The sequence below is a fragment of the Pristiophorus japonicus genome, chromosome 27 (assembly GCF_044704955.1).
Source record: "Pristiophorus japonicus isolate sPriJap1 chromosome 27, sPriJap1.hap1, whole genome shotgun sequence".
In the NCBI taxonomy this organism is placed as follows: Eukaryota; Metazoa; Chordata; class Chondrichthyes; family Pristiophoridae; genus Pristiophorus; species Pristiophorus japonicus.
The window spans coordinates 18,099,998-18,122,438 of record NC_092003.1 but is presented as its reverse complement, the minus strand read 5'-3'; the positions used below and the strand labels follow the sequence as shown (position 1 = coordinate 18,122,438).

The window sequence follows — 22,441 nt, the reverse complement described above, 5'->3', positions numbered from 1 at the left end:
ACTGATCCTCCGTCCTCACCGATCCTCCGTCCTCACCGATCCTCCATCCTCACTACCCACCGATCCTCCGTCCTCACCGATCCTCCATCCTCACTATCCACCGATCCTCCGTCCTCACTACCCACCGATCCTCCGTCCTCACCGATCCTCCATCCTCACTACCCACCGATCCTCCGTCCTCACCGATCCTCCATCCTCACTGCCCACCGATCCTCCGTCCTCACTTCTCACCGATCCTCCGTCCTCACTACCCACCGATCCTCCGTCCTCACTACCCACCGATCCTCCGTCCTCACTACTCACCGACCCTCCGTCCTCACTACCCACCGATCCTCCGTCCTCACCGCCCACCGATCCTCCGTCCACACCGCCCACCGATCCTCCGTCCTCACTACCCACCGATCCTCCGTCCTCACTACCCACCGATCCTCCGTCCTCACTACCCACCGATCCTCCGCCCTCACCGCCCACCGATCCTCCATCCTCACTACCCACCGATCCTCCGTCCACACCGCCCACCGATCCTCCGTCCTCACTACCCACCGATCCTCCGTCCTCACCGCCCACCGATCCTCCGTCCTCACCGCCCACCGCTCCTCCGTCCTCACCGCCCACCGATCCTCCGTCCTCACTACCCACGGATCCTCCGTCCTCACCGCCCACCGATCCTCCGTCCTCACTACCCACCGATCCTCCGTCCTCACTACCCACCGATCCTCCGTCCTCACTACCCACCGATCCTCCGTCCTCACAGCCCACCGATCCTCCATCCTCACTACCCACTGATCCTCCGTCCTCACTACTCACCGATCCTCGGTCCTCACTACCCACCGATCCTCCGTCCTCACCGATCCTCCGTCCTCACCGATCCTCCGTCCTCACTACCCACCGATCCTCCGTCCTCACTACCCACCGATCCTCCGTCCTCACTACCCACCGATCGTCCGTCCTCACTACCCACCGATACTCCGTCCTCACTACCCACCGATCCTCCGCCCTCACTACCCACCGATCCTCCGTCCTCACTACCCACCGATCCTCCGTCCTCACTACCCACCGATACTCCGTCCTCACTACCCACCGATCCTCCGTCCTCACTACCCACTGATCCTCCGTCCTCACTACCCACCGATCCTCCGTCCTCACTCCCCACCGATACTCCGTCCTCACTACCCACTGATCCTCCGTCCTCACTACCCACCGATCCTCCGTCCTCACCGCCCACCGATCCTCCGTCCTCACCGATCCTCCGTACTCACTACCCACCGATCCTCCGTCCTCACCGCCCACCGATCCTCCGTCCTCACCGATCCTCCGTCCTCACCGCCCACCGATCCTCCGTCTTCACTACCCACCGATCCTCCGTCCTCACTACCCACGGATCCTCCGTCCTCACTACCCACGGATCCTCCGCCCTCACTACCCACGGATCCTCCGTCCTCACTACCCACCGATCCTCCGTCCTCACTACCCACCGATCCTCCGTCCTCACCGATCCTCCGTCCTCACTACCCACCGATCCTCCGTCCTCACTACCCACCGATCCTCCGCCCTCACTACTCACTGATCCTCCGTCCTCACCGCCCACTGATCCTCCGTCCTCACTACCCACCGATGCTCCGTCCTCACTACCCACCGATCCTCCGTCCTCACTACCCACCGATCCTCCATCCTCACTACCCACCGATCCTCCGTCCTCACTACTCACGGATCCTCCGTCCTCACTACCCACCGATCCTCCGTCCTCACCGCCCACCGATCCTCCGTCCTCACTACCCACCGATCCTCCGCCCTCACTCCCCACCGATCCTCCGTCCTCACTCCCCACCGATCCGTCCTCACCACCCACCGATCCTCCGCCCTCACTACTCACCGATCCTCCGTCCTCACTACCCACCGATCCTCCGCCCTCACTACTCACCGATCCTCCGTCCTCACTACCCACCGATCCTCCGTCCTCACTACTCACCGATCCTCCATCCTCACTACCCACCGATCCTCCGTCCTCACTACCCACCGATCCTCCGTCCTCACTACCCACCGATCCTCCGTCCTCACCACCCACCGATCCTTCGTCCTCACCACCCACCGATCCTCCGTCCTCACTACCCACCGATCCTCCGTCCTCACCACCCACCGATCCGTCCTCACCACCCACCGATCCTCCGCCCTCACTACTCACCGATCCTCCGTCCTCACTACCCACCGATCCTCCGCCCTCACTACCCACCGATCCTCCGCCCTCACTACCCACCGATCCTCCGTCCTCACTACCCACCGATCCTCCGTCCTCACTACCCACCGATCCTCCGTCCTCGCTACCCACCGATCCTCCGCCCTCACTACCCACTGATCCTCCGTCCTCACCGATCCTCCGTCCTCACTACCCACCGATCCTCCGTCCTCACTACCCACTGATCCTCCGTCCTCATGACCCACCGATCCTCCGTCCTCATGACCCACCGATCCTCCATCCTCACTACCCACCGATCCTCCGTCCTCACTACTCACCGATCCTCGGTCCTCACTACCCACCGATCCTCCGTCCTCACCGATCCTCCGTCCTCACCGATCCTCCGTCCTCACTACCCACCGATCCTCCGTCCTCACTACCCACCGATCCTCCGTCCTCACTACCCACCGATCGTCCGTCCTCACTACCCACCGATACTCCGTCCTCACTACCCACCGATCCTCCGCCCTCACTACCCACCGATCCTCCGTCCTCACTACCCACCGATCCTCCGTCCTCACTACCCACCGATACTCCGTCCTCACTACCCACCGATCCTCCGTCCTCACTACCCACTGATCCTCCGTCCTCACTACCCACCGATCCTCCGTCCTCACTCCCCACCGATACTCCGTCCTCACTACCCACTGATCCTCCGTCCTCACTACCCACCGATCCTCCGTCCTCACCGCCCACCGATCCTCCGTCCTCACCGATCCTCCGTACTCACTACCCACCGATCCTCCGTCCTCACCGCCCACCGATCCTCCGTCTTCACTACCCACCGATCCTCCGTCCTCACTACCCACGGATCCTCCGTCCTCACTACCCACGGATCCTCCGCCCTCACTACCCACGGATCCTCCGTCCTCACTACCCACCGATCCTCCGTCCTCACTACCCACCGATCCTCCGTCCTCACCGATCCTCCGTCCTCACTACCCACCGATCCTCCGTCCTCACTACCCACCGATCCTCCGCCCTCACTACTCACTGATCCTCCGTCCTCACCGCCCACCGATCCTCCGTCCTCACTACCCACCGATCCTCCGTCCTCACTACCCACCGATCCTCCGCCCTCACTCCCCACCGATCCTCCGTCCTCACCACCCACCGATCCTCCGTCCTCACCACCCACCGATCCGTCCTCACCACCCACCGATCCTCCGCCCTCACTACTCACCGATCCTCCGTCCTCACTACCCACCGATCCTCCGTCCTCACTACCCATCGATCCTCCGTCCTCACCGCCCACCGATCCTCCGTCCTCACTACCCACCGATCCTCCGCCCTCACTACTCACCGATCCTCCGTCCTCACTACCCACCGATCCTCCGTCCTCACTACCCACCGATCCTCCGTCCTCACTACCCACCGATCCTCCCTCCTCACTACTCACCGATCCTCCATCCTCACTGCCCACCGATCCTCCGTCCTCACCACCCACAGATCCTCCGTCCTCACTACCCACCGATCCTCCCTCCTCACTACTCACCGATCCTCCGTCCTCACTACCCACCGATCCTCCGTCCTCACTACCCACCGATCCTCCGTCCTCACTACTCACCGATCCTCCGTCCTCACCGCCCACCGATCCTCCGTCCTCACTACCCTCCGATCCTCCGTCCTCACTACCCACCGATCCTCCGTCCTCACTACCCACCGATCCTCCGTCCTCACTACCCACCGATCCTCCGTCCTCACTACCCACCGATCCTCCGTCCTCACTACCCACCGATCCTCCGTCCTCACTACCCACCGATCCTCCGTCCTCACTACCCACCGATCCTCCGTCCTCACTACCCACCGATCCTCCGTCCTCACTCCCCACCGATCCTCCGTCCTCACTACCCACCGATGCTCCGCCCTCACGACCCACCGATCCTCCGTCCTCACTACCCACCGATCCTCCGTCCTCACTACCCACCGATCCTCCGTCCTCACAACCCACCGATCCTCCGTCCTCACTACCCACCGATCCTCCGTCCTCACCACCCACCGATCCTCCGTCCTCACCGCCCACCGATCCTCCGTCCTCACTGCCCACCGATCCTCCGTCCTCACTACCCACCGATCCTCCGTCCTCACTACCCACCGATCCTCCGTCCTCACTACCCACCGATCCTCCGTCCTCACTACCCACCGATCCTCCGTCCTCACTACCCACCGATCCTCCGTCCTCACTACCCACTGATCCTCCGTCCTCACCGATCCTCCGTCCTCACCGATCCTCCATCCTCACTACCCACCGATCCTCCGTCCTCACCGATCCTCCATCCTCACTATCCACCGATCCTCCGTCCTCACTACCCACCGATCCTCCGCCCTCACTACCCACCGATCCTCCGCCCTCACTACCCACCGATCCTCCGTCCTCACTACCCACCGATCCTCCGTCCTCACTGCCCACCGATCCTCCGTCCTCACTACCCACCGATCCTCCGTCCTCACTACTCAACGATCCTCCGTCCTTACTACCCACCGATCCTCCGTCCTCACTACCCACTGATCCTCCGTCCTCACCGATCCTCCATCCTCACTACCCACCGATCCTCCGTCCTCACTACCCACCGATCGTCCGTCCTCACTACCCACCGATCCTCCGTCCTCACCGATCCTCCGTCCTCACTACCCACCGATCCTCCGTCCTCACTACCCACCGATCCTCCGTCCTCACTACCCACCGATCCTCCGTCCTCACCACCCACCGATCCTCCGTCCTCACCACCCACCGATCCTCCGTCCTCACTTCCCACCGATCCTCCGCCCTCACTACCCACCGATCCTCCGTCCTCACTACCCACCGATCCTCCGTCCTCACTACCCACCGATCCTCCGTCCTCACTACCCACCGATCCTCCGTCCTCACTACCCACCGATCCTCCGTCCTCACTACCCACCGATCCTCCGTCCTCACTACTCACCGATCCTCTGTCCTCACTACCCACCGATCCTCCGTCCTCACTACCCACTGATCCTCCGTCCTCACTGCCCACCGATCCTCCGTCCTCACTACCCACCGATCCTCCGTCCTCACTACCCACCGATCCTTCGTCCTCACTACCCACCGATCCTCCGTCATCACCACCCACGGATCCTCCGTCCTCACCGTCCTCCGTCCTCACTACCCACCGATCCTCCGTCCTCACTACCCACCGATCCTCCGTCCTCACTACCCACCGATCCTCCGTCCTCACTGCCCACCGATCCTCCGTCCTCACTACTCACCGATCCTCCGTCCTCACTGCCCACCGATCCTCCGTCCTCACTACTCACCGATCCTCCGTCCTCACTACCCACCGATCCTCCGTCCTCACTACCCACCGATCCTCCGTCCTCACTACCCACCGACCCTCCGTCCTCACTACCCACCGATCCTCCGTCCTCACTACCCACCGATCCTCCGTCCTCACCGCCCACCGATCCTCCGTCCTCACTACTCACCGATCCTCCGTCCTCACTGCCCACCGATCCTCCGTCCTCACTTCTCACCGATCCTCCGTCCTCACTACCCACCGATCCTCCGTCCTCACTACCCACCGATCCTCCGTCCTCACTACTCACCGACCCTCCGTCCTCACTACCCACCGATCCTCCGTCCTCACCGCCCACCGATCCTCCGTCCACACCGCCCACCGATCCTCCGTCCTCACTACCCACCGATCCTCCGTCCTCACTACCCACCGATCCTCCGTCCTCACCGCCCACCGATCCTCCGTCCTCACCGCCCACCGCTCCTCCGTCCTCACCGCCCACCGATCCTCCGTCCTCACTACCCACGGATCCTCCGTCCTCACCGCCCACCGATCCTCCGTCCTCACTACCCACCGATCCTCCGTCCTCACTACCCACCGATCCTCCGTCCTCACTACCCACCGATCCTCCGTCCTCACAGCCCACCGATCCTCCATCCTCACTACCCACTGATCCTCCGTCCTCACTACTCACCGATCCTCGCTCCTCACTACCCACCGATCCTCCGTCCTCACCGATCCTCCGTCCTCACCGATCCTCCGTCCTCACTACCCACCGATCCTCCGTCCTCACTACCCACCGATCCTCCGTCCTCACTACCCACCGATCGTCCGTCCTCACTACCCACCGATACTCCGTCCTCACTACCCACCGATCCTCCGCCCTCACTACCCACCGATCCTCCGTCCTCACTACCCACCGATCCTCCGTCCTCACTACCCACCGATACTCCGTCCTCACTACCCACCGATCCTCCGTCCTCACTACCCACTGATCCTCCGTCCTCACTACCCACCGATCCTCCGTCCTCACTCCCCACCGATACTCCGTCCTCACTACCCACTGATCCTCCGTCCTCACTACCCACCGATCCTCCGTCCTCACCGCCCACCGATCCTCCGTCCTCACCGATCCTCCGTACTCACTACCCACCGATCCTCCGTCCTCACCGCCCACCGATCCTCCGTCCTCACCGATCCTCCGTCCTCACCGCCCACCGATCCTCCGTCTTCACTACCCACCGATCCTCCGTCCTCACTACCCACGGATCCTCCGTCCTCACTACCCACGGATCCTCCGCCCTCACTACCCACGGATCCTCCGTCCTCACTACCCACCGATCCTCCGTCCTCACTACCCACCGATCCTCCGTCCTCACCGATCCTCCGTCCTCACTATCCTCCGTCCTCACTACCCACCGATCCTCCGCCCTCACTACTCACTGATCCTCCGTCCTCACCGCCCACCGATCCTCCGTCCTCACTACCCACCGATCCTCCGTCCTCACTACCCACCGATCCTCCGTCCTCACTACCCACCGATCCTCCATCCTCACTACCCACCGATCCTCCGTCCTCACTACTCACGGATCCTCCGTCCTCACTACCCACCGATCCTCCGTCCTCACCGCCCACCGATCCTCCGTCCTCACTACCCACCGATCCTCCGCCCTCACTCCCCACCGATCCTCCGTCCTCACCACCCACCGATCCTCCGTCCTCACCACCCACCGATCCGTCCTCACCACCCACCGATCCTCCGCCCTCACTACTCACCGATCCTCCGTCCTCACTACCCACCGATCCTCCGCCCTCACTACTCACCGATCCTCCGTCCTCACTACCCACCGATCCTCCGTCCTCACTACTCACCGATCCTCCATCCTCACTACCCACCGATCCTCCGTCCTCACTACCCACCGATCCTCCGTCCTCACTACCCACCGATCCTCCGTCCTCACCACCCACCGATCCTTCGTCCTCACCACCCACCGATCCTCCGTCCTCACTACCCACCGATCCTCCGTCCTCACCACCCACCGATCCGTCCTCACCACCCACCGATCCTCCGCCCTCACTACTCACCGATCCTCCGTCCTCACTACCCACCGATCCTCCGCCCTCACTACCCACCGATCCTCCGCCCTCACTACCCACCGATCCTCCGTCCTCACTACCCACCGATCCTCCGTCCTCACTACCCACCGATCCTCCGTCCTCGCTACCCACCGATCCTCCGCCCTCACTACCCACTGATCCTCCGTCCTCACCGATCCTCCGTCCTCACTACCCACCGATCCTCCGTCCTCACTACCCACTGATCCTCCGTCCTCATGACCCACCGATCCTCCGTCCTCATGACCCACCGATCCTCCATCCTCACTACCCACCGATCCTCCGTCCTCACTACCCACCGATCCTCCGTCCTCACTACCCACCGATCCTCCGTCCTCACTACCCACCGATCCTCCGTCCTCACCACCCACCGATCCTCCGTCCTCACCGCCCACCGATCCTCCGTCCTCACTACCCACCGATCCTCCGTCCTCACTACCCACCGATCCTCCGTCCTCACTACCCACCGATCCTCCGTCCTCACTACCCACCGATCCTCCGTCCTCACCACCCACCGATCCTCCGTACTCACTACCCACCGATCCTCCGTCCTCACCGCCCACCGATCCTCCGTCCTCACCGATCCTCCGTCCTCACCGCCCACCGATCCTCCGTCTTCACTACCCACCGATCCTCCGTCCTCACTACCCACGGATCCTCCGTCCTCACTACCCACGGATCCTCCGCCCTCACTACCCACGGATCCTCCGTCCTCACTACCCACCGATCCTCCGTCCTCACTACCCACCGATCCTCCGTCCTCACCGATCCTCCGTCCTCACTACCCACCGATCCTCCGTCCTCACTACCCACCGATCCTCCGCCCTCACTACTCACTGATCCTCCGTCCTCACCGCCCACCGATCCTCCGTCCTCACTACCCACCGATCCTCCGTCCTCACTACCCACCGATCCTCCGTCCTCACTACCCACCGATCCTCCATCCTCACTACCCACCGATCCTCCGTCCTCACTACTCACGGATCCTCCGTCCTCACTACCCACCGATCCTCCGTCCTCACCGCCCACCGATCCTCCGTCCTCACTACCCACCGATCCTCCGCCCTCACTCCCCACCGATCCTCCGTCCTCACCACCCACCGATCCTCCGTCCTCACCACCCACCGATCCGTCCTCACCACCCACCGATCCTCCGCCCTCACTACTCACCGATCCTCCGTCCTCACTACCCACCGATCCTCCGCCCTCACTACTCACCGATCCTCCGTCCTCACTACCCACCGATCCTCCGTCCTCACTACTCACCGATCCTCCATCCTCACTACCCACCGATCCTCCGTCCTCACTACCCACCGATCCTCCGTCCTCACTACCCACCGATCCTCCGTCCTCACCACCCACCGATCCTTCGTCCTCACCACCCACCGATCCTCCGTCCTCACTACCCACCGATCCTCCGTCCTCACCACCCACCGATCCGTCCTCACCACCCACCGATCCTCCGCCCTCACTACTCACCGATCCTCCGTCCTCACTACCCACCGATCCTCCGCCCTCACTACCCACCGATCCTCCGCCCTCACTACCCACCGATCCTCCGTCCTCACTACCCACCGATCCTCCGTCCTCACTACCCACCGATCCTCCGTCCTCGCTACCCACCGATCCTCCGCCCTCACTACCCACTGATCCTCCGTCCTCACCGATCCTCCGTCCTCACTACCCACCGATCCTCCGTCCTCACTACCCACTGATCCTCCGTCCTCATGACCCACCGATCCTCCGTCCTCATGACCCACCGATCCTCCATCCTCACTACCCACCGATCCTCCGTCCTCACTACCCACCGATCCTCCGTCCTCACTACCCACCGATCCTCCGTCCTCACTACCCACCGATCCTCCGTCCTCACCACCCACCGATCCTCCGTCCTCACCGCCCACCGATCCTCCGTCCTCACTACCCACCGATCCTCCGTCCTCACTACCCACCGATCCTCCGTCCTCACCGCCCACCGATCCTCCGTCCTCACTACCCACCGATTCTCACCACCCGCAGCCCCCCGGCGCTGCATTTGTTACCGGTTTTTACCGGTTTCCTTGTCCTTCGTCGCCCGATGTCGCCGGATTGGAGACGCCCGATGGTTGGGCCGCCTGCCCCACTACAGGTACAACGTCGCAAATCCGAAAACATCATGGTGAAGCCGATAACTAGTCTGGCCCGCCGGTTTTTGGACAATAATTCTGGATTTTATTTTACTGACTATCAAATGGGATTTTCTCAAAAATAGCTGGTTTTCGGACAGCTGAATTTGAGACGTTGTACCTCTGTATAGATAAAACACACGCCAAATGAGGTTTAATGCAGAGAAGTGTGAAGTGATGAATTTTGGTCGGAAGGAATGAGTGAGGAGAGTTAATATAACTAAATGGCACAATTGTAAAGTGGGTGTCGGAACAGAGGGACCTGGGGGTGTGCAGGCCTCTTTGGATCTGGGCATGGTGCCGGAAGATTGGAGGACTGTTAATGTAATCCCCTTGTTTAAGAAGTGAGAAAGGGATAGGCCGAGAAATTACAGGCCTGTCAGCCTAACCTCAGTTGTGGGAAAATTATTGGAAAAAGTCCTGAAAGACTGGATAAATCTGCATTTGGAAAGGCAAGGATTAATTATGGACAATCGGCACGGATTTGTTCAGGGACGATCATGTCTGACTAACCTGATTGAATTTTTTGAGGAGGTAACCAAGAGCGTCGATGAGGGTAGTGCGTACGATGTAGTATACATGGACTTTAGCAAGGCTTTTGATAAGGTCCCACATGGTAGACTGGTCATGAAGGTTAAAGCCCATGGGATCCAGGGCAAAGTGTCAAGTTGGATCCAAAATAGACTTGGAGATAGGAAGCAAAGGGTAATGATTGATGGATGTTTTTGTGACTGGAAGGATGTTTCCAGTGGGGTTCCGCAGGGCTCAGTACTGGGTCCCTTGCTTTTTGTGGTATATATCAATGATTTAGAGTTGAATATAGCGAGTATGATTAAGAAGTTTGCAGACGACACTAAAATTGGCTGTGTGGTTGATAATGAAGAGGAAAGTCATGGGCTACAGGAGGATATTAATCTACTGGTCAGATAGAATGGGCAGAGCAGTGGCAAATAGAAGTGAAGTGAGAGGTGATGCACTTTGGGAGGGCTTCAGAGAAGTGAGAGGTGATGCACTTTGGGAGGGCTTATAAGGAAAGGGTATACACATTAAGCGGTAGGCCACTTAATAGTGTAGATGAACAAAGGGACCTTGGAGTGCTTGTCCACAGATCCCTGAAAGTAGCAGCAGGCCAGATGGATAAGATGGTTAAGAAGACATACGGAATGCTTGCCTTTATTGGCCGAGGCATAGAATACAAGAGCAGGGAGGTTATGCATAAATTGTATAATACTTTGGTTCGGCCACAGCTGGAGTACTGCGTGTAGTTCTGGTCGCCGTATTATAGGAAGGACGTGATTGCATTAGAGAGGGTGCAGAGGAGATTTATGAGGATGCTGCCTGGAATGGAGAATTTTAGTTATGAGGACAGATTGGATAGGCTGGGTTTGTTCTCATTGGAACAGAGGAGGTTGAGAGGAGACCTCATTGAGGTGGACAAAATATTGAGGGGCCTGGACATAGTGGATAGTAAGGGTCTATTTCGATTGGTGGAGTGGTCTATTGCAAGGGAGCATAGTTTTAAGATGGTTGGTGGAAGGTTTAGAAAGAATTTGACGGGGGGCTTCTTTACGCAGAGGGTTGTGGGGATCTAGAACTCGTTGCCTGGAAGAGTGGTAGATGCAGAAACCCTCACCACGTTCAAGAGATGGTTGGATGGGCACTTAAAGTGCAGTAACCTGCAGGGTTATGGACCTCGAGCTGGTAATTGGGATTAGATTGGAGATCCTTTTGTTGGCCGGCACAGATATAATGATAAGTACTTCAGGGAATAGAATACGGCCAAGGTGATCTCCTGGACCAGTTTCGATCGCCTGGATGGGTCAGAGAGGAAATTTCCCAGATTTTTTCTCCCTAAATTGGCCTAGGTTTTTATCTGGTTTTTGCCTCTCCCAGGAAGGATGTCAGGCCTTGGAGAGGGGGCAGAGGAGATTGACCAGAATGGTTCCAGGGATGTGGGACTTCAGTTATGTGGGGAGACTGGAGAAGCTGGGGTTGTTCTCCTTGGAGCAGAGAAGGTTAAAGGGAGATTTAATCGAGGTGTTCAAAAGTATGGGGCTTTTGATAAAGTAAATCGGGAGAAACTGTTCCCGGGGGCAGGAGGGTCGGTAACCAGAGGGACACAGATTGACGATAATCGGCGATGGAACCAGAGGGAGAGATGGGGAGAATGTTTTTACGCAGCGAGTGATCGGGAACGCGCTGCCTGAAAGGGCGGTGGGAGCAGATTCAATAGTAACTTTCAAACCGGGAATTGGATAAATATTGAAAAGGAGAAAATTGCCGGGATGTGGGGAAAGAGCAGGGGGGAGTGGGACTGATTGGATCGCTCTGTCACAGAGCCGGCACAGGCTCGATGGGCCCAATAGCCTCCTCCTGTACTGTATCATTCCATGATAAGACCAACTAATATCGTAGCTATATTTACAACTGTGTCAACTGGTTTTCCTTACAGTGCACTGATAGCTACACCAATATAATCCCTACTGGACTGCACCCAGAGACACTAGGTGTACTTTGTCTAGCCATTTCCCACATTACAGCAGTGACTACACTCCAATATTACTTCTCTGGCTGTAAAACGCTTTGAGATCTCCGGTGGTCGTGAAAGGCGCTATAGAAATGCAAGTCTTTCTTTCATCATCATCATCATCAATACAGGCAGTCCCTCAGAATCGAGGAAGACTTGCTTCCACTCTTAAAGTGAGTTCTCAGGTGGCTGAACAGTCCAATACGGTAATTACAGTTCCTGTCATAGGTGGGACAGACAGTAGTTGAAGGAAAGGGAGGGTGGGACTGGTTTGCCGCACGCTCCTTCCGCTGCCTGCGCTTGCTTTCTGCATGCTCTGGGCGACGAGACTCGAGGTGCTCAGCGCCCTCCCGGATGCACTTCCTCCACTTTGGGCGGTCTTTGGCCAGGGACTCCCAGGTGTCATCGATCGACCCTTGAAATACATAAGCTTCCTCGTGATTTGAACTGTGAGGGCAACGTTTATGCATCATACCTGCATGTATTGGAGAGGGAGCAGGAGGCAAGGGAGATCACTTTGGGATTGGAGATGGCAGCAGAAGAGTTGTGCAGGAGATCTGAGCCGCTCTCTGGCCTCTTTGACTGCCCAAGCTAGCCTGAGTCCCGAACTCGATAGCTCGCTCCACGGTACTCCATGGCGCTCTCAATGATGCACGAGCCCAGCAACAGCCCTGAGCTGAGCGTCCATCATCTTTAAATAATGGCAGCTTCCTTCACTTGAGCGATAGCCCATTGTGGAAGTGTTCATGTTCTTATTAAATGATTGCAGTGGAGGCACATCTTCATCTTGTTGTGTTCCAAGGCCTCGGGTAATAATTCCTTTCCTTGCACAGCCTGCTGAAGTGTATCATTTACATCGAGAGTGCTTCTTCCAGGGTCACACCAGGTATTGGTAGCACGACTGTTCTTTTTATTGGTTCCTGGGATGTGGGCGTCGCCGGCAAGGCCAGCATTTATTGCTCATCCCTAATCACCCCTTGAGATAAGGCCCTCTCTGACCATCTCCTTGTATCGCTCTCCTTCCCTAATCCAACCCTACTTCCTTCTGCATCCGCCCCTGGAGAAAACTTTCTCCAAACTCTCTACAACTGCACTTAGCAACTCCAAACTGACCAGCCTTTGGCCCTCCATTCACCAGGACATTGCAGCACCACACCCTCACCACCACCTTTGATGCCCTGGTCCCTATTAAAACCATTACTCTCTCTCACCCTGGCCATTGCCCCTGGTACAGCCCTCATCTTCACTCCCTCAAGTCCAAGGGGCGCAGACTTGAAAGGAAGTGGCGGACAGCTGGTTTAGCCATTCACCGCCAGATCTGGCTGTACCACATCGAGCATTATCGGGTCCTGCTCTTGTCTGCCACAAACTGCTCACTATTCCAGGATCATTCAGGAAAGCTAAGATAACCCCCAGCTTCTATTCTCTACTGCTAACCGTCTCCTTAAACCCCTCTCCCCTGTCTCCACCACACTCACCTCCAACGACAAGTGTGAGGACCTCGTGGACTTCTTTGTCTCGAAGATTGAGACCATTGATCAGCTGCCTCTGCCAGTTCCCTTCCTTCCCCTAGCCCACCGGGACAAACTTCCTCTGAGGCTCCCACCTGCCCTAGCCCTAAACTCACATCTTTCTCCAGTTTCTCTCAGATCTCCCCTCACGACCATTACCAGCTCATCCTGTCCATGAGACCCACTTCCTGCTGCCTTGACCCTATTCCCACCAAACTGCTGACCACTCAACTTCCTTTTCTGGCTCCCACGTTAGCCGACATTGTTAACGGTTCTCTCTCCTCAGGTACTGTCCCCCTCCCCCTCAAATCTGCTGTCAACACCCCTCTCCTCAAAAAATCCAACCCTTGACCCCACTGTGCTTGCAAACCACCATCTCCAAGCTCCCTTTCCTCTCCAAAGACCTTGAACATGTTGCCTCCCAAATCCGTGCCCATCTTTCCCGCAACTCCCTGTTTGAATCCCTCCAATCCAGTTTCCGCCCCTGCCACAGTACCGAAACGGCTCTCATCAATGTCACAACTGACATCCTTTGTGAGTTTGACAAAGGCAAACTCTCCCTCCTCGTCCTCCTGGACCTGTCTGCAGCCTTTGACACAGTTGGCCACTCTCTCCTTCTCCAACGCCTCTCCACCATTGTCCAGCTGGGTGGGACTGCACTCGCCTGGTTCCAATCTTATCGATCTAATCGTCGCCAGAGAATCATCCGAGATGAGAGGCAATGGTCAGTTGCAATCCCATTTCGTTTGGGACCGTTCGACAGAAAATATTTCCCTGTTTTAAAGCGATCATCCTGGTAGAGTCCCTGAATAACGATACCCGGAGAAACCAGCAAAATGGGGAATAAATAAAACAAAACCTGATTCTTGGGAGCAGTGCAAATTCCCAGAGTTGGAACATAACACAAGAAACAGGAGCAGGAGTCGGCCATTCGGCCCCTCGAGCTTGCTCCGCCATTCAATAAGATCACAGCTGATCTGATCATGGACTCAGCTCCACTTCCCCGCCCGCTCCCCATAACCCTTCACTCCCTTATCGCTCAAAAATCTGTCTCTCTCCACCTTAAATCTATTCAGTGACTCAGCCTCCACAGCTCTGTGTTGGTGGACGATGCAGGAACAATCCTCTTCAGTTTAGGTTGGGGTGTAGCAGGTGGGGACCATCGTGACCTGATAATCGATGCAAAGTTTTGCGACTTAAGATAATTGGCAAAAGAACCAGAGGGGGAAACGAGGAGAATATTTACGCAGTGAGTTGTGATCGGGAACACGCTGCCTGAAAGGGCGGTGGGAGCAGATTCAATAGTAACTTTCAAAAGTTTAATACTTACAGGGGAAAAGTTTCCAACTTGTTTGGGGACAGAGCAGGGGAGTGAGATAAACTGGATCGCTCTTTCAAAGGGGCAGTACAGGCCCGATGGGCCGAATGGCCTTCTTCTGAACTGTATCATTCTATGAGATGGTTCCTTCATTAACTGAAGCTTGTGGTCCCAGTGTTCTGTGCTTCTATCTTGTTGTTTGTTGTTTTCCTAGAACTTGTGGCGATTTGAGCCAAAACACCTTGCCCGAGTTAGTCCCCATTGAAGACAGCAAAGAGTTATATCGGGCGGGGTGTAAATCCAGAGTTCCACCCGATCCCGTGGGTTACCTGCTTGCCGAGCTAGGTTGGAGGAGCCTTGCTGGTGATATCAGTCACAGAGCGTGAGTGGCCGTGGCTGCTGGAGATGGCGTATGTTGTGGGGAATGGGCTTGTCACCAACGCGTCTCAATGTGCCTCTTGTGTGTTCCGCCCAGGTTTTCCGCAGCGCCGAGGGAATGGGGATCCGCCTGGACATCGCCTCAGCTTTCCAGGGAGCGCTGATCTCGCCGCATTACGACTCGCTGCTGGTCAAGGTGATCGCCCACGGCAAGGATCACCCCACTGCCGCCTCGAAGCTGAACCGCGCCCTGGCCGAGTTCAGGATACGCGGGGTCAAGGTAAGAGGTGGCTCTTCTTGTGATGTCGGGAGTTGGGCACTGCGTATGGCTGCTGCCGAGATGGAAGGCACACTGTTGACGACGATTGTATCTCGGTGCAATAGGGGTTTGGAGTCTCCCTGCTTCCGGCAGTGGAGCTAACCGTTACTGATGGGCTTATCTAGTGTCTGCTTCCCAATGGCCGGCTCTTGGAATTGAAACTGGCTTCGGTGCTGTTTACTTGAGAGAATTTGGAACGAAACTATGTCGGTGAAAAAAAAAACTGAACGTTAGCACGGCCAAATGTTTTATTTGTTGCAACGTGAAGGTTTGCGGTGTCGTGCGACGGTGTCCAATCAGAGAGGAAGTGCGGTGCATTAACCAGGGCTCAACTCGCCAATAACTGGCTCCCGGAATCCAGCTTGTAAGTCGGGAAGGCCCAGGCTGGGCAGAGTGTGAGAGTTGGAGTGGGTGTGTACGCCGATTGGTTGCACCGGTTGGTCCAGCGGGCAAGGCGGCGGTGTGGGAGAGGTCGGAGGTCAGGGAGAGGACGTTCAAAGACAGGCAGAGGGAGACGAGAGTTATAAGGAGTTAGAAGACCTGATCTTCATGAATTTGCAATGGTACACCATCTTCAGCTGCACAAACCTTTGCCACAGATGCTTGACTTGACCTGTGTTTCCAACCTAAGAAAGCAGTTGAATGAAACGCTGTGTGGATCAGTTGAGCATGAGTCTTGCACGGAGTTTAGCTGGCTGTGAATAGTGTCACGTCAGGGACAGATTATTGAGGAAAGTGTCCAGAAGTAAGAGCACTTTATTCCGATGTTCGCTCCTGAACTTGATGAATCCTGTTGGTTCCGGTTCCACAGGCACCACAAGACCTTGGGCACTTTGCTCAAGCATCCTGTGTTCACGTAGTGTTTCACTGCAGTGCCGATCGGATTTAGGTTTACACCCAAAGGGAAGCTCAATCAGTCACAGACATCAGGTAACGTGTCGGTGAAATCAACACTGCGTTGTGACTCCGACAGGTGCAGCGTCCAAAATACGGAGTTCCGGAATCCAGACTCCGGACCGATCGGTGGCGGGCTCATCCGGAATCCGTAAAATGTTCCGGAATCTGGACCAGCCTACCTGGGGCCTCGCCACACCGCCCCTCGCCTCGCCGCCGCTGCCCTTACGTCAGGACCTCCTCGCCGGCCAGTCCCGAAACCTCCTCCGCCAGGGAGCCCGCCCGAACATCTCCTCCGTGACGGGGCCTGCCCCAACACCTCCTCCGTGACGGGGCCTGCCCGAACATCTCCTCCGCAACAGGGCCCACCCCAAAACCTCCTCCGCGACGGGCCCCGCCCCAACACCTCCTCCACGACGGGGCCCACCCAAGCAGCTCCTCCACGACAGGGCCTGCCCCAAAACCTCCTCTGCGATGGGGCCCGCCCCAACACCTCCTCCGCGACGGGCCCGCCCGAACATCTCCTCCGCGATGGGGCCCGCCCGAGCAGCTCCTCCGCTACGGGGCCTGCCCCAAAACCTCCTCCGCGACGGGGCCTGCCCCAAAACCTCCTCCGCGACGGGGCCCGCCCCAACACCTCCTCCACGATGGGGGCCTGCCCCAACAATTCCTCCGTGACGGGGCCCGCCCGAGCAGTTCCTCCGCGACGGGGCCCGCCCGAACACCTCCTCGGCGAGCACCCCCCCCACTTTCTGACGTTCCGAAATCCGGAAATACTCGAACCTGGGCTCAGTTGTTTCCAGATTTGTGACGTCAGGAAGACGTTCCTAAGTCCGGGAAAGCCCGGAATCCAGAAGGGCCTTGGTCCTGAGGGTTCCGGATGCGGGACGCTGCACCTGTACCAATTATTTAATCGGCAGTGGAATGGAGACGGTGGCACAGGACCAGTAATCCCGAGGCCTGGACTAACAAACTCCACCACGGCAGCTGGGGAATATAAATTAATTCAATTAAATAAATCTGGAATAAAAGGTAACGAGCTCTTGCGGGACTAATCAGCAACCACGTACCCAGGAGTTTAGGCAGTGTTGAAGATTGTTACCATGACTATAGGGAAGGAAATCTGCCACGCTTAACCGCTCTGGCCTGTATATGACTCCAGCCCTCTGAAATGGCCGAGCATCGTGTATCAAACCACTAGGAAATCCTTCACCACACGGACTGCAGCGGTTCAAGAAGGCGGCTCACCACCACCTTCTCAAGGGGTAATTAGGGACGGGCAATAAATGCCGGCCTTGCCAGCGACGCCCACATCCTATACATTAAAAAAAAGGTTAACAATCTCAAAGGGTTGATCACGCCCTTGTCTATGAGGGTATGCACCTTCTTTTGGGATGGTGGACTCGTTAGAGGGTTAAACAGTCCTCCTTTATACCTTGCTGCTGGCAAAACCAAGCTTCTCGGTAACGTTCTGTCTCTCTCTCTCTCTCTGATCCAGTAACAGTTTTCTCATGGGCCCACAGTCTCACGGTCTAGCTGGGCAGTTGCCTGTTTCAATCTCCTTCCTTATCTCTGCAAAACTGTACCGTCCCAGTTAGCCCTCCAAGTAGTAACGTGTCTTCAATCCTTCATTTTAGATACTTTTAACCAAATTCTGCCCTTTGAGCAATCCAGGGTTTCCTTTGAGTTTCATAAGAACATAAGAAATAGGAGCAGGAGTCGGCCATTCGGCCCCTCGAGCCTGCTCCGCCATTCAATACGATCATGGCTGATCTTCGACCTCAACTCCACTTTCCCGCCCGATCCCTCGATTCCCTGAATATCCAAAAATCTATTGATCTCAGCCTTAAATATACTCAACGACGGAGCCTCCACAGCCCTCTGGGGCAGAGAATTCCAAAGATTCACCACCCTCTGAGTGAAGAAATTCCTCCTCATCTCCGTCCTAAATGGCCGACCCCTTATCCTGAGACTGTGACCCCTGGTTCTAGACTCCCCAGCCCGGGGGGAAACACCCTCCCTGCATCTACCCTGTCAAGCCCCCTCAGAATCTTATATGTTTCAATGAGATCACCTCTCATTCTTCGAAACTCCAGAGAAGATAGGCCAAGTCCGCTCAATCGCTCCTCATAGGACAATCCCCCCTCTCAGGAATCAGTCTGGTGATTGGCCCCCCCCTCCCCCAATTAAAAAGTTGGACACCCAGCGTTAGTTTTGCTGTTTCTCCGGCCCAATCCGTGGGGTGCAGATTCGAGCGATAACTTTGAACTTTTTCGGGGGGTGTGGGGGGAGGGTGTCGGGTCGGCGTTCCGATCGGCTGCGGGGCGGAAGTGCCCTTGGATCGGGTCGACCGTCGCTCTGAGTCGCCGATGATGTCACAATGGCCCTCCCCTTCAGTTAAAGGGGCAGGCCGCTGCGAGCTCTGCGCTGAGTTTAGTTCAGCCCACTGGGCCACCAGGGAGGGTTTGGGCCGGGCCAGCGGGGGGGGGGAGGGTGGGGGCTGCCTGTCGGCGGCCCGGCCGAACCCATGGCCACCATTGCCGGGCCGACCTCGGAGTCGGCCGGACAATGTAAATAAACCGACGTCCACGGCAGCACGCCCTCCGCTTTAACGGGCAAGCTGTCGGGGGCAGCCACCGCTGGCTGATCCACTCCCGCGGAGCAATTTCCCGCGCGGTCAGTAAGGGGTCGGAACGTGTCCGACAGACAACAGCGCGGAAACCCATTCCTGACGCTCCCAGCCCGGGGGGGGTGAGGGGGCAATCTCGGCCCACAGTCAGTCCTCGGTCGGTGAGGCCCATCCGCTCCATTAGGAGGGTCGATAACCAGAGGACACAGATTTAAGATGATCGGCAGGAGAACGAGAGGGGGAGATGAGAAATTTGCAAGGGCTATGGAGAAAGAGCAGGGGGCGGGGTGGGGGGAGTGGGACTGATTGGATCGCTCTGTCACAGAGCCGGCACAGGCTCGATGGGCCCAATGGCCTCCTCCTGTGCTGCATCGTTCTCCGATTGTACAAGACTGTGCTGCACACACAGAATAATCGCCGCAACAGTTGGACAAAGTTACAAGACACGTTCTGGAGGAAGTGATAGCGAACCTAAATGTGGAACCGGAGAAGCTATTTGTAAGTCGTGTATCATCTTACGCCTGAATGTTCAGACTCACTGTTCCCTGCACAGAATCTTTACAGATGTACTGACCTAGACTGGTCTCTAATACCCAGCCTGTCTGGCTGCTCACAGCCCCTGTGATTTATATGTCCGTTACAGACACAGAAAAGCACTGACTGTAACAATTACTGCCCTTCCATGAAGGGATATACCCGTGGAGAAACAGAGAGTGTGGAGGATATATTTAAAGATGCCGTCCTGTGATAGTCCAGAACCTGCCTCACAAGTTCTGTCTGTACCGTTTTGGCTCTTTCACAGGCTCGATGGGCCGGGTGGCCTCCTCCTGTGCTGCTCGTTGCTGCGATTTTAGCAAGAAGGGTTCAGACCGCAGAAAAGTCGAGTTTCTTCCTCTCGTCAATAAATTACCAGCATGTTTTAAATACTCTAATGAACCCGCCGGGTGGGACCGAGCAGGGATCGAATAAGCCCCCCCACCTCCTCCGTTTTATACCCCACCCAAACCCAGCCCGTCAATGTCCCCGTGACACAATACTGCTCACTTCCAGCCACCGTGACACACCGTCCTTAACGCTACCTCTCTGCTCCAACCAGGTTTTAAATCAGATGAGCTGCCCTCCCCCCTCATTCCACACCCTTTAATCATCTCCTGTGATCTCCTGTGTGGCACCTTGTCCAAAGGCGGTCTGATAGTCCATGTAAACCGCATCCACTGCATTTCCCCCAAGCCCCCATATTTGTCAAAAACCACCTGACCCATCAGCCAATCGTGTCCATACCGCCCGCTTGTAAAGCAGCCAATTCTTACTCTAATACACGCGGGAGCTGTTATGTCGATGAAAGATTTGAACAGGGGCATTAGTGAGATTTTAAAGGTGTATTCTCGGGCTGTGGGGCCCCAAGACACGGCCACATGTGTTACCCAGCCCCGAGACATCTCTGAATCACTGCTTCCCTGGGGACGTTAAATAGCAGATTCCACATATTGGTCTTTGTAATAACTGTTTACATTAATTTACATCGCGTCTACAGCACAGACACAGACCATTGGGCCCCACCGCTCCGTGCCGGGGTTTATGCTCCACCCCAGCCCCCTCCCACCCCTCTCCATCTCACCCCATCACCATATCCCTCTATTCCTTTCTCCCTCATGTGTTTATCCAGCCTCCCCTTAAAACCATCCGTTTACAACCGGCTTGCTGGGCCACAGAGCACAATAAGAGGGAACCAGGTTTACAGGGGCCTACACGTAACTCCAGCCCCAGCCACACCGGTTAAAATGACTGATGCTGTACCCTTTTTCAGGGTACACGCAGTCTCCCAAAGCCCCAAAATGGTGGGCGGGGAAACACGCGCACGTCCGCCGTGTTAAGTAAGGGCAAACAGGAGCCCCCCACCCTGCGCCCCTCCTCGGCCTGATTTCGCCCCCCCCCCCCCCACCTTCAGTTAAAGGGGAGGGCCGCTGCGAGCTCTGCGTCCATGTTAATGACACCCACAAGGCCGTCAGGGAGGGTTCCGGCCGGGCCAGCGGCCTGGTGCCCAAGAGGTGGTGCGGGGGTTGGGGGGAAGGGCTGCCTGTTGGCAACCTGGCCGAACACAGGGGGCGTAACCGTCATCCCGACACGGCAGTTGGCCGACAATAAAGAATAAAGTGGAGTCGCCGGCAGCAAGACCTCCCCTTTAAGGAGGTGTGCAATTTCGGCCCCTTAATGTCTCAGCATCACTCAACTCTCACCCGTCGGTGCAATTGTTCTCGTGACCTCCCCTTTTGCACACCGTACACCGTCCTACAAACGTCTGAGGTTCCCCCGCATTTGCCCAGAGCTTTCTGATTCATTGCAAGTCATCATCATCGGCGGTCCCTCGTACCGAGGATGACTTGCTTCCACGCCGAAAAAGGATGAGTTACCAGGTGTTTCAATGAAGAACCTAATATTCCAGATCTCGAACTACATCCTGAAGAGTGGAAGATGCCTGTGGGTGGATTTTTTTAACGTGGGGTGACCGTTGCACACCAGCCACTGCACGGGCTCGACAGAGCGAGGTCTTGGTCCAGTGGCAAGGGTTAACCAGGACGACTGGAGACCAGCTCTGCTGCATGGATCTAGCGCGCTCACATATCGCACAGTGTGGGCTGGGCCCGTGCTGCCCCTGGGCTCCTGGCCCCGAACTCTCGCCTCCCCTGGACAATCACATCCCTCCACAGTCTCTCGCCACTCCTTCGCCCCGACCTCGCCGCTCTGTTGTACCTGCCCTCACTGCAGTCAGCCGTCGCCCTCCTACATCAGCACGCTACTCCCTGCAGTGGTATACCGCCACACGCTACTCCCTCCATTGGCCCCGGCCTGCTGATGGTCTTGTAGGCTGGGACCGCGCCGATTTCCAGGCCGGGCTGCCGCAAGCTACTCCCTCCATTGGCCCCGGCCTGCTGATGGTCTTGTAGGCTGGGACCGCGCCGATTTCCGGGCCGGGCTGCCACACACTGCAAGTGGACACACATGGGGACCTGAGTTGCCCAACGATTGATCCCCTCTGCTCCCGGGACTGGCCTGGCATTAGAAGCTCTTGTCAGATATTCACCGTGTAGTCCTGGCTC

General features: G+C 57.3%; 1 protein-coding gene across 1 annotated transcript in view; it reads left to right on the top strand.

Moving 5' to 3' along the window:
• The window catches only part of LOC139239369 (pyruvate carboxylase, mitochondrial-like), a 1,004,568-nt gene that overhangs the window by 233,270 nt on the left and 748,857 nt on the right, over positions 1-22,441 (top strand). The window contains exon 3 of the mRNA XM_070868045.1: positions 15,599-15,781. Coding sequence (XP_070724146.1) covers positions 15,599-15,781 — 183 coding nt within the window. The remainder of the gene's footprint in view (positions 1-15,598; positions 15,782-22,441) is intronic.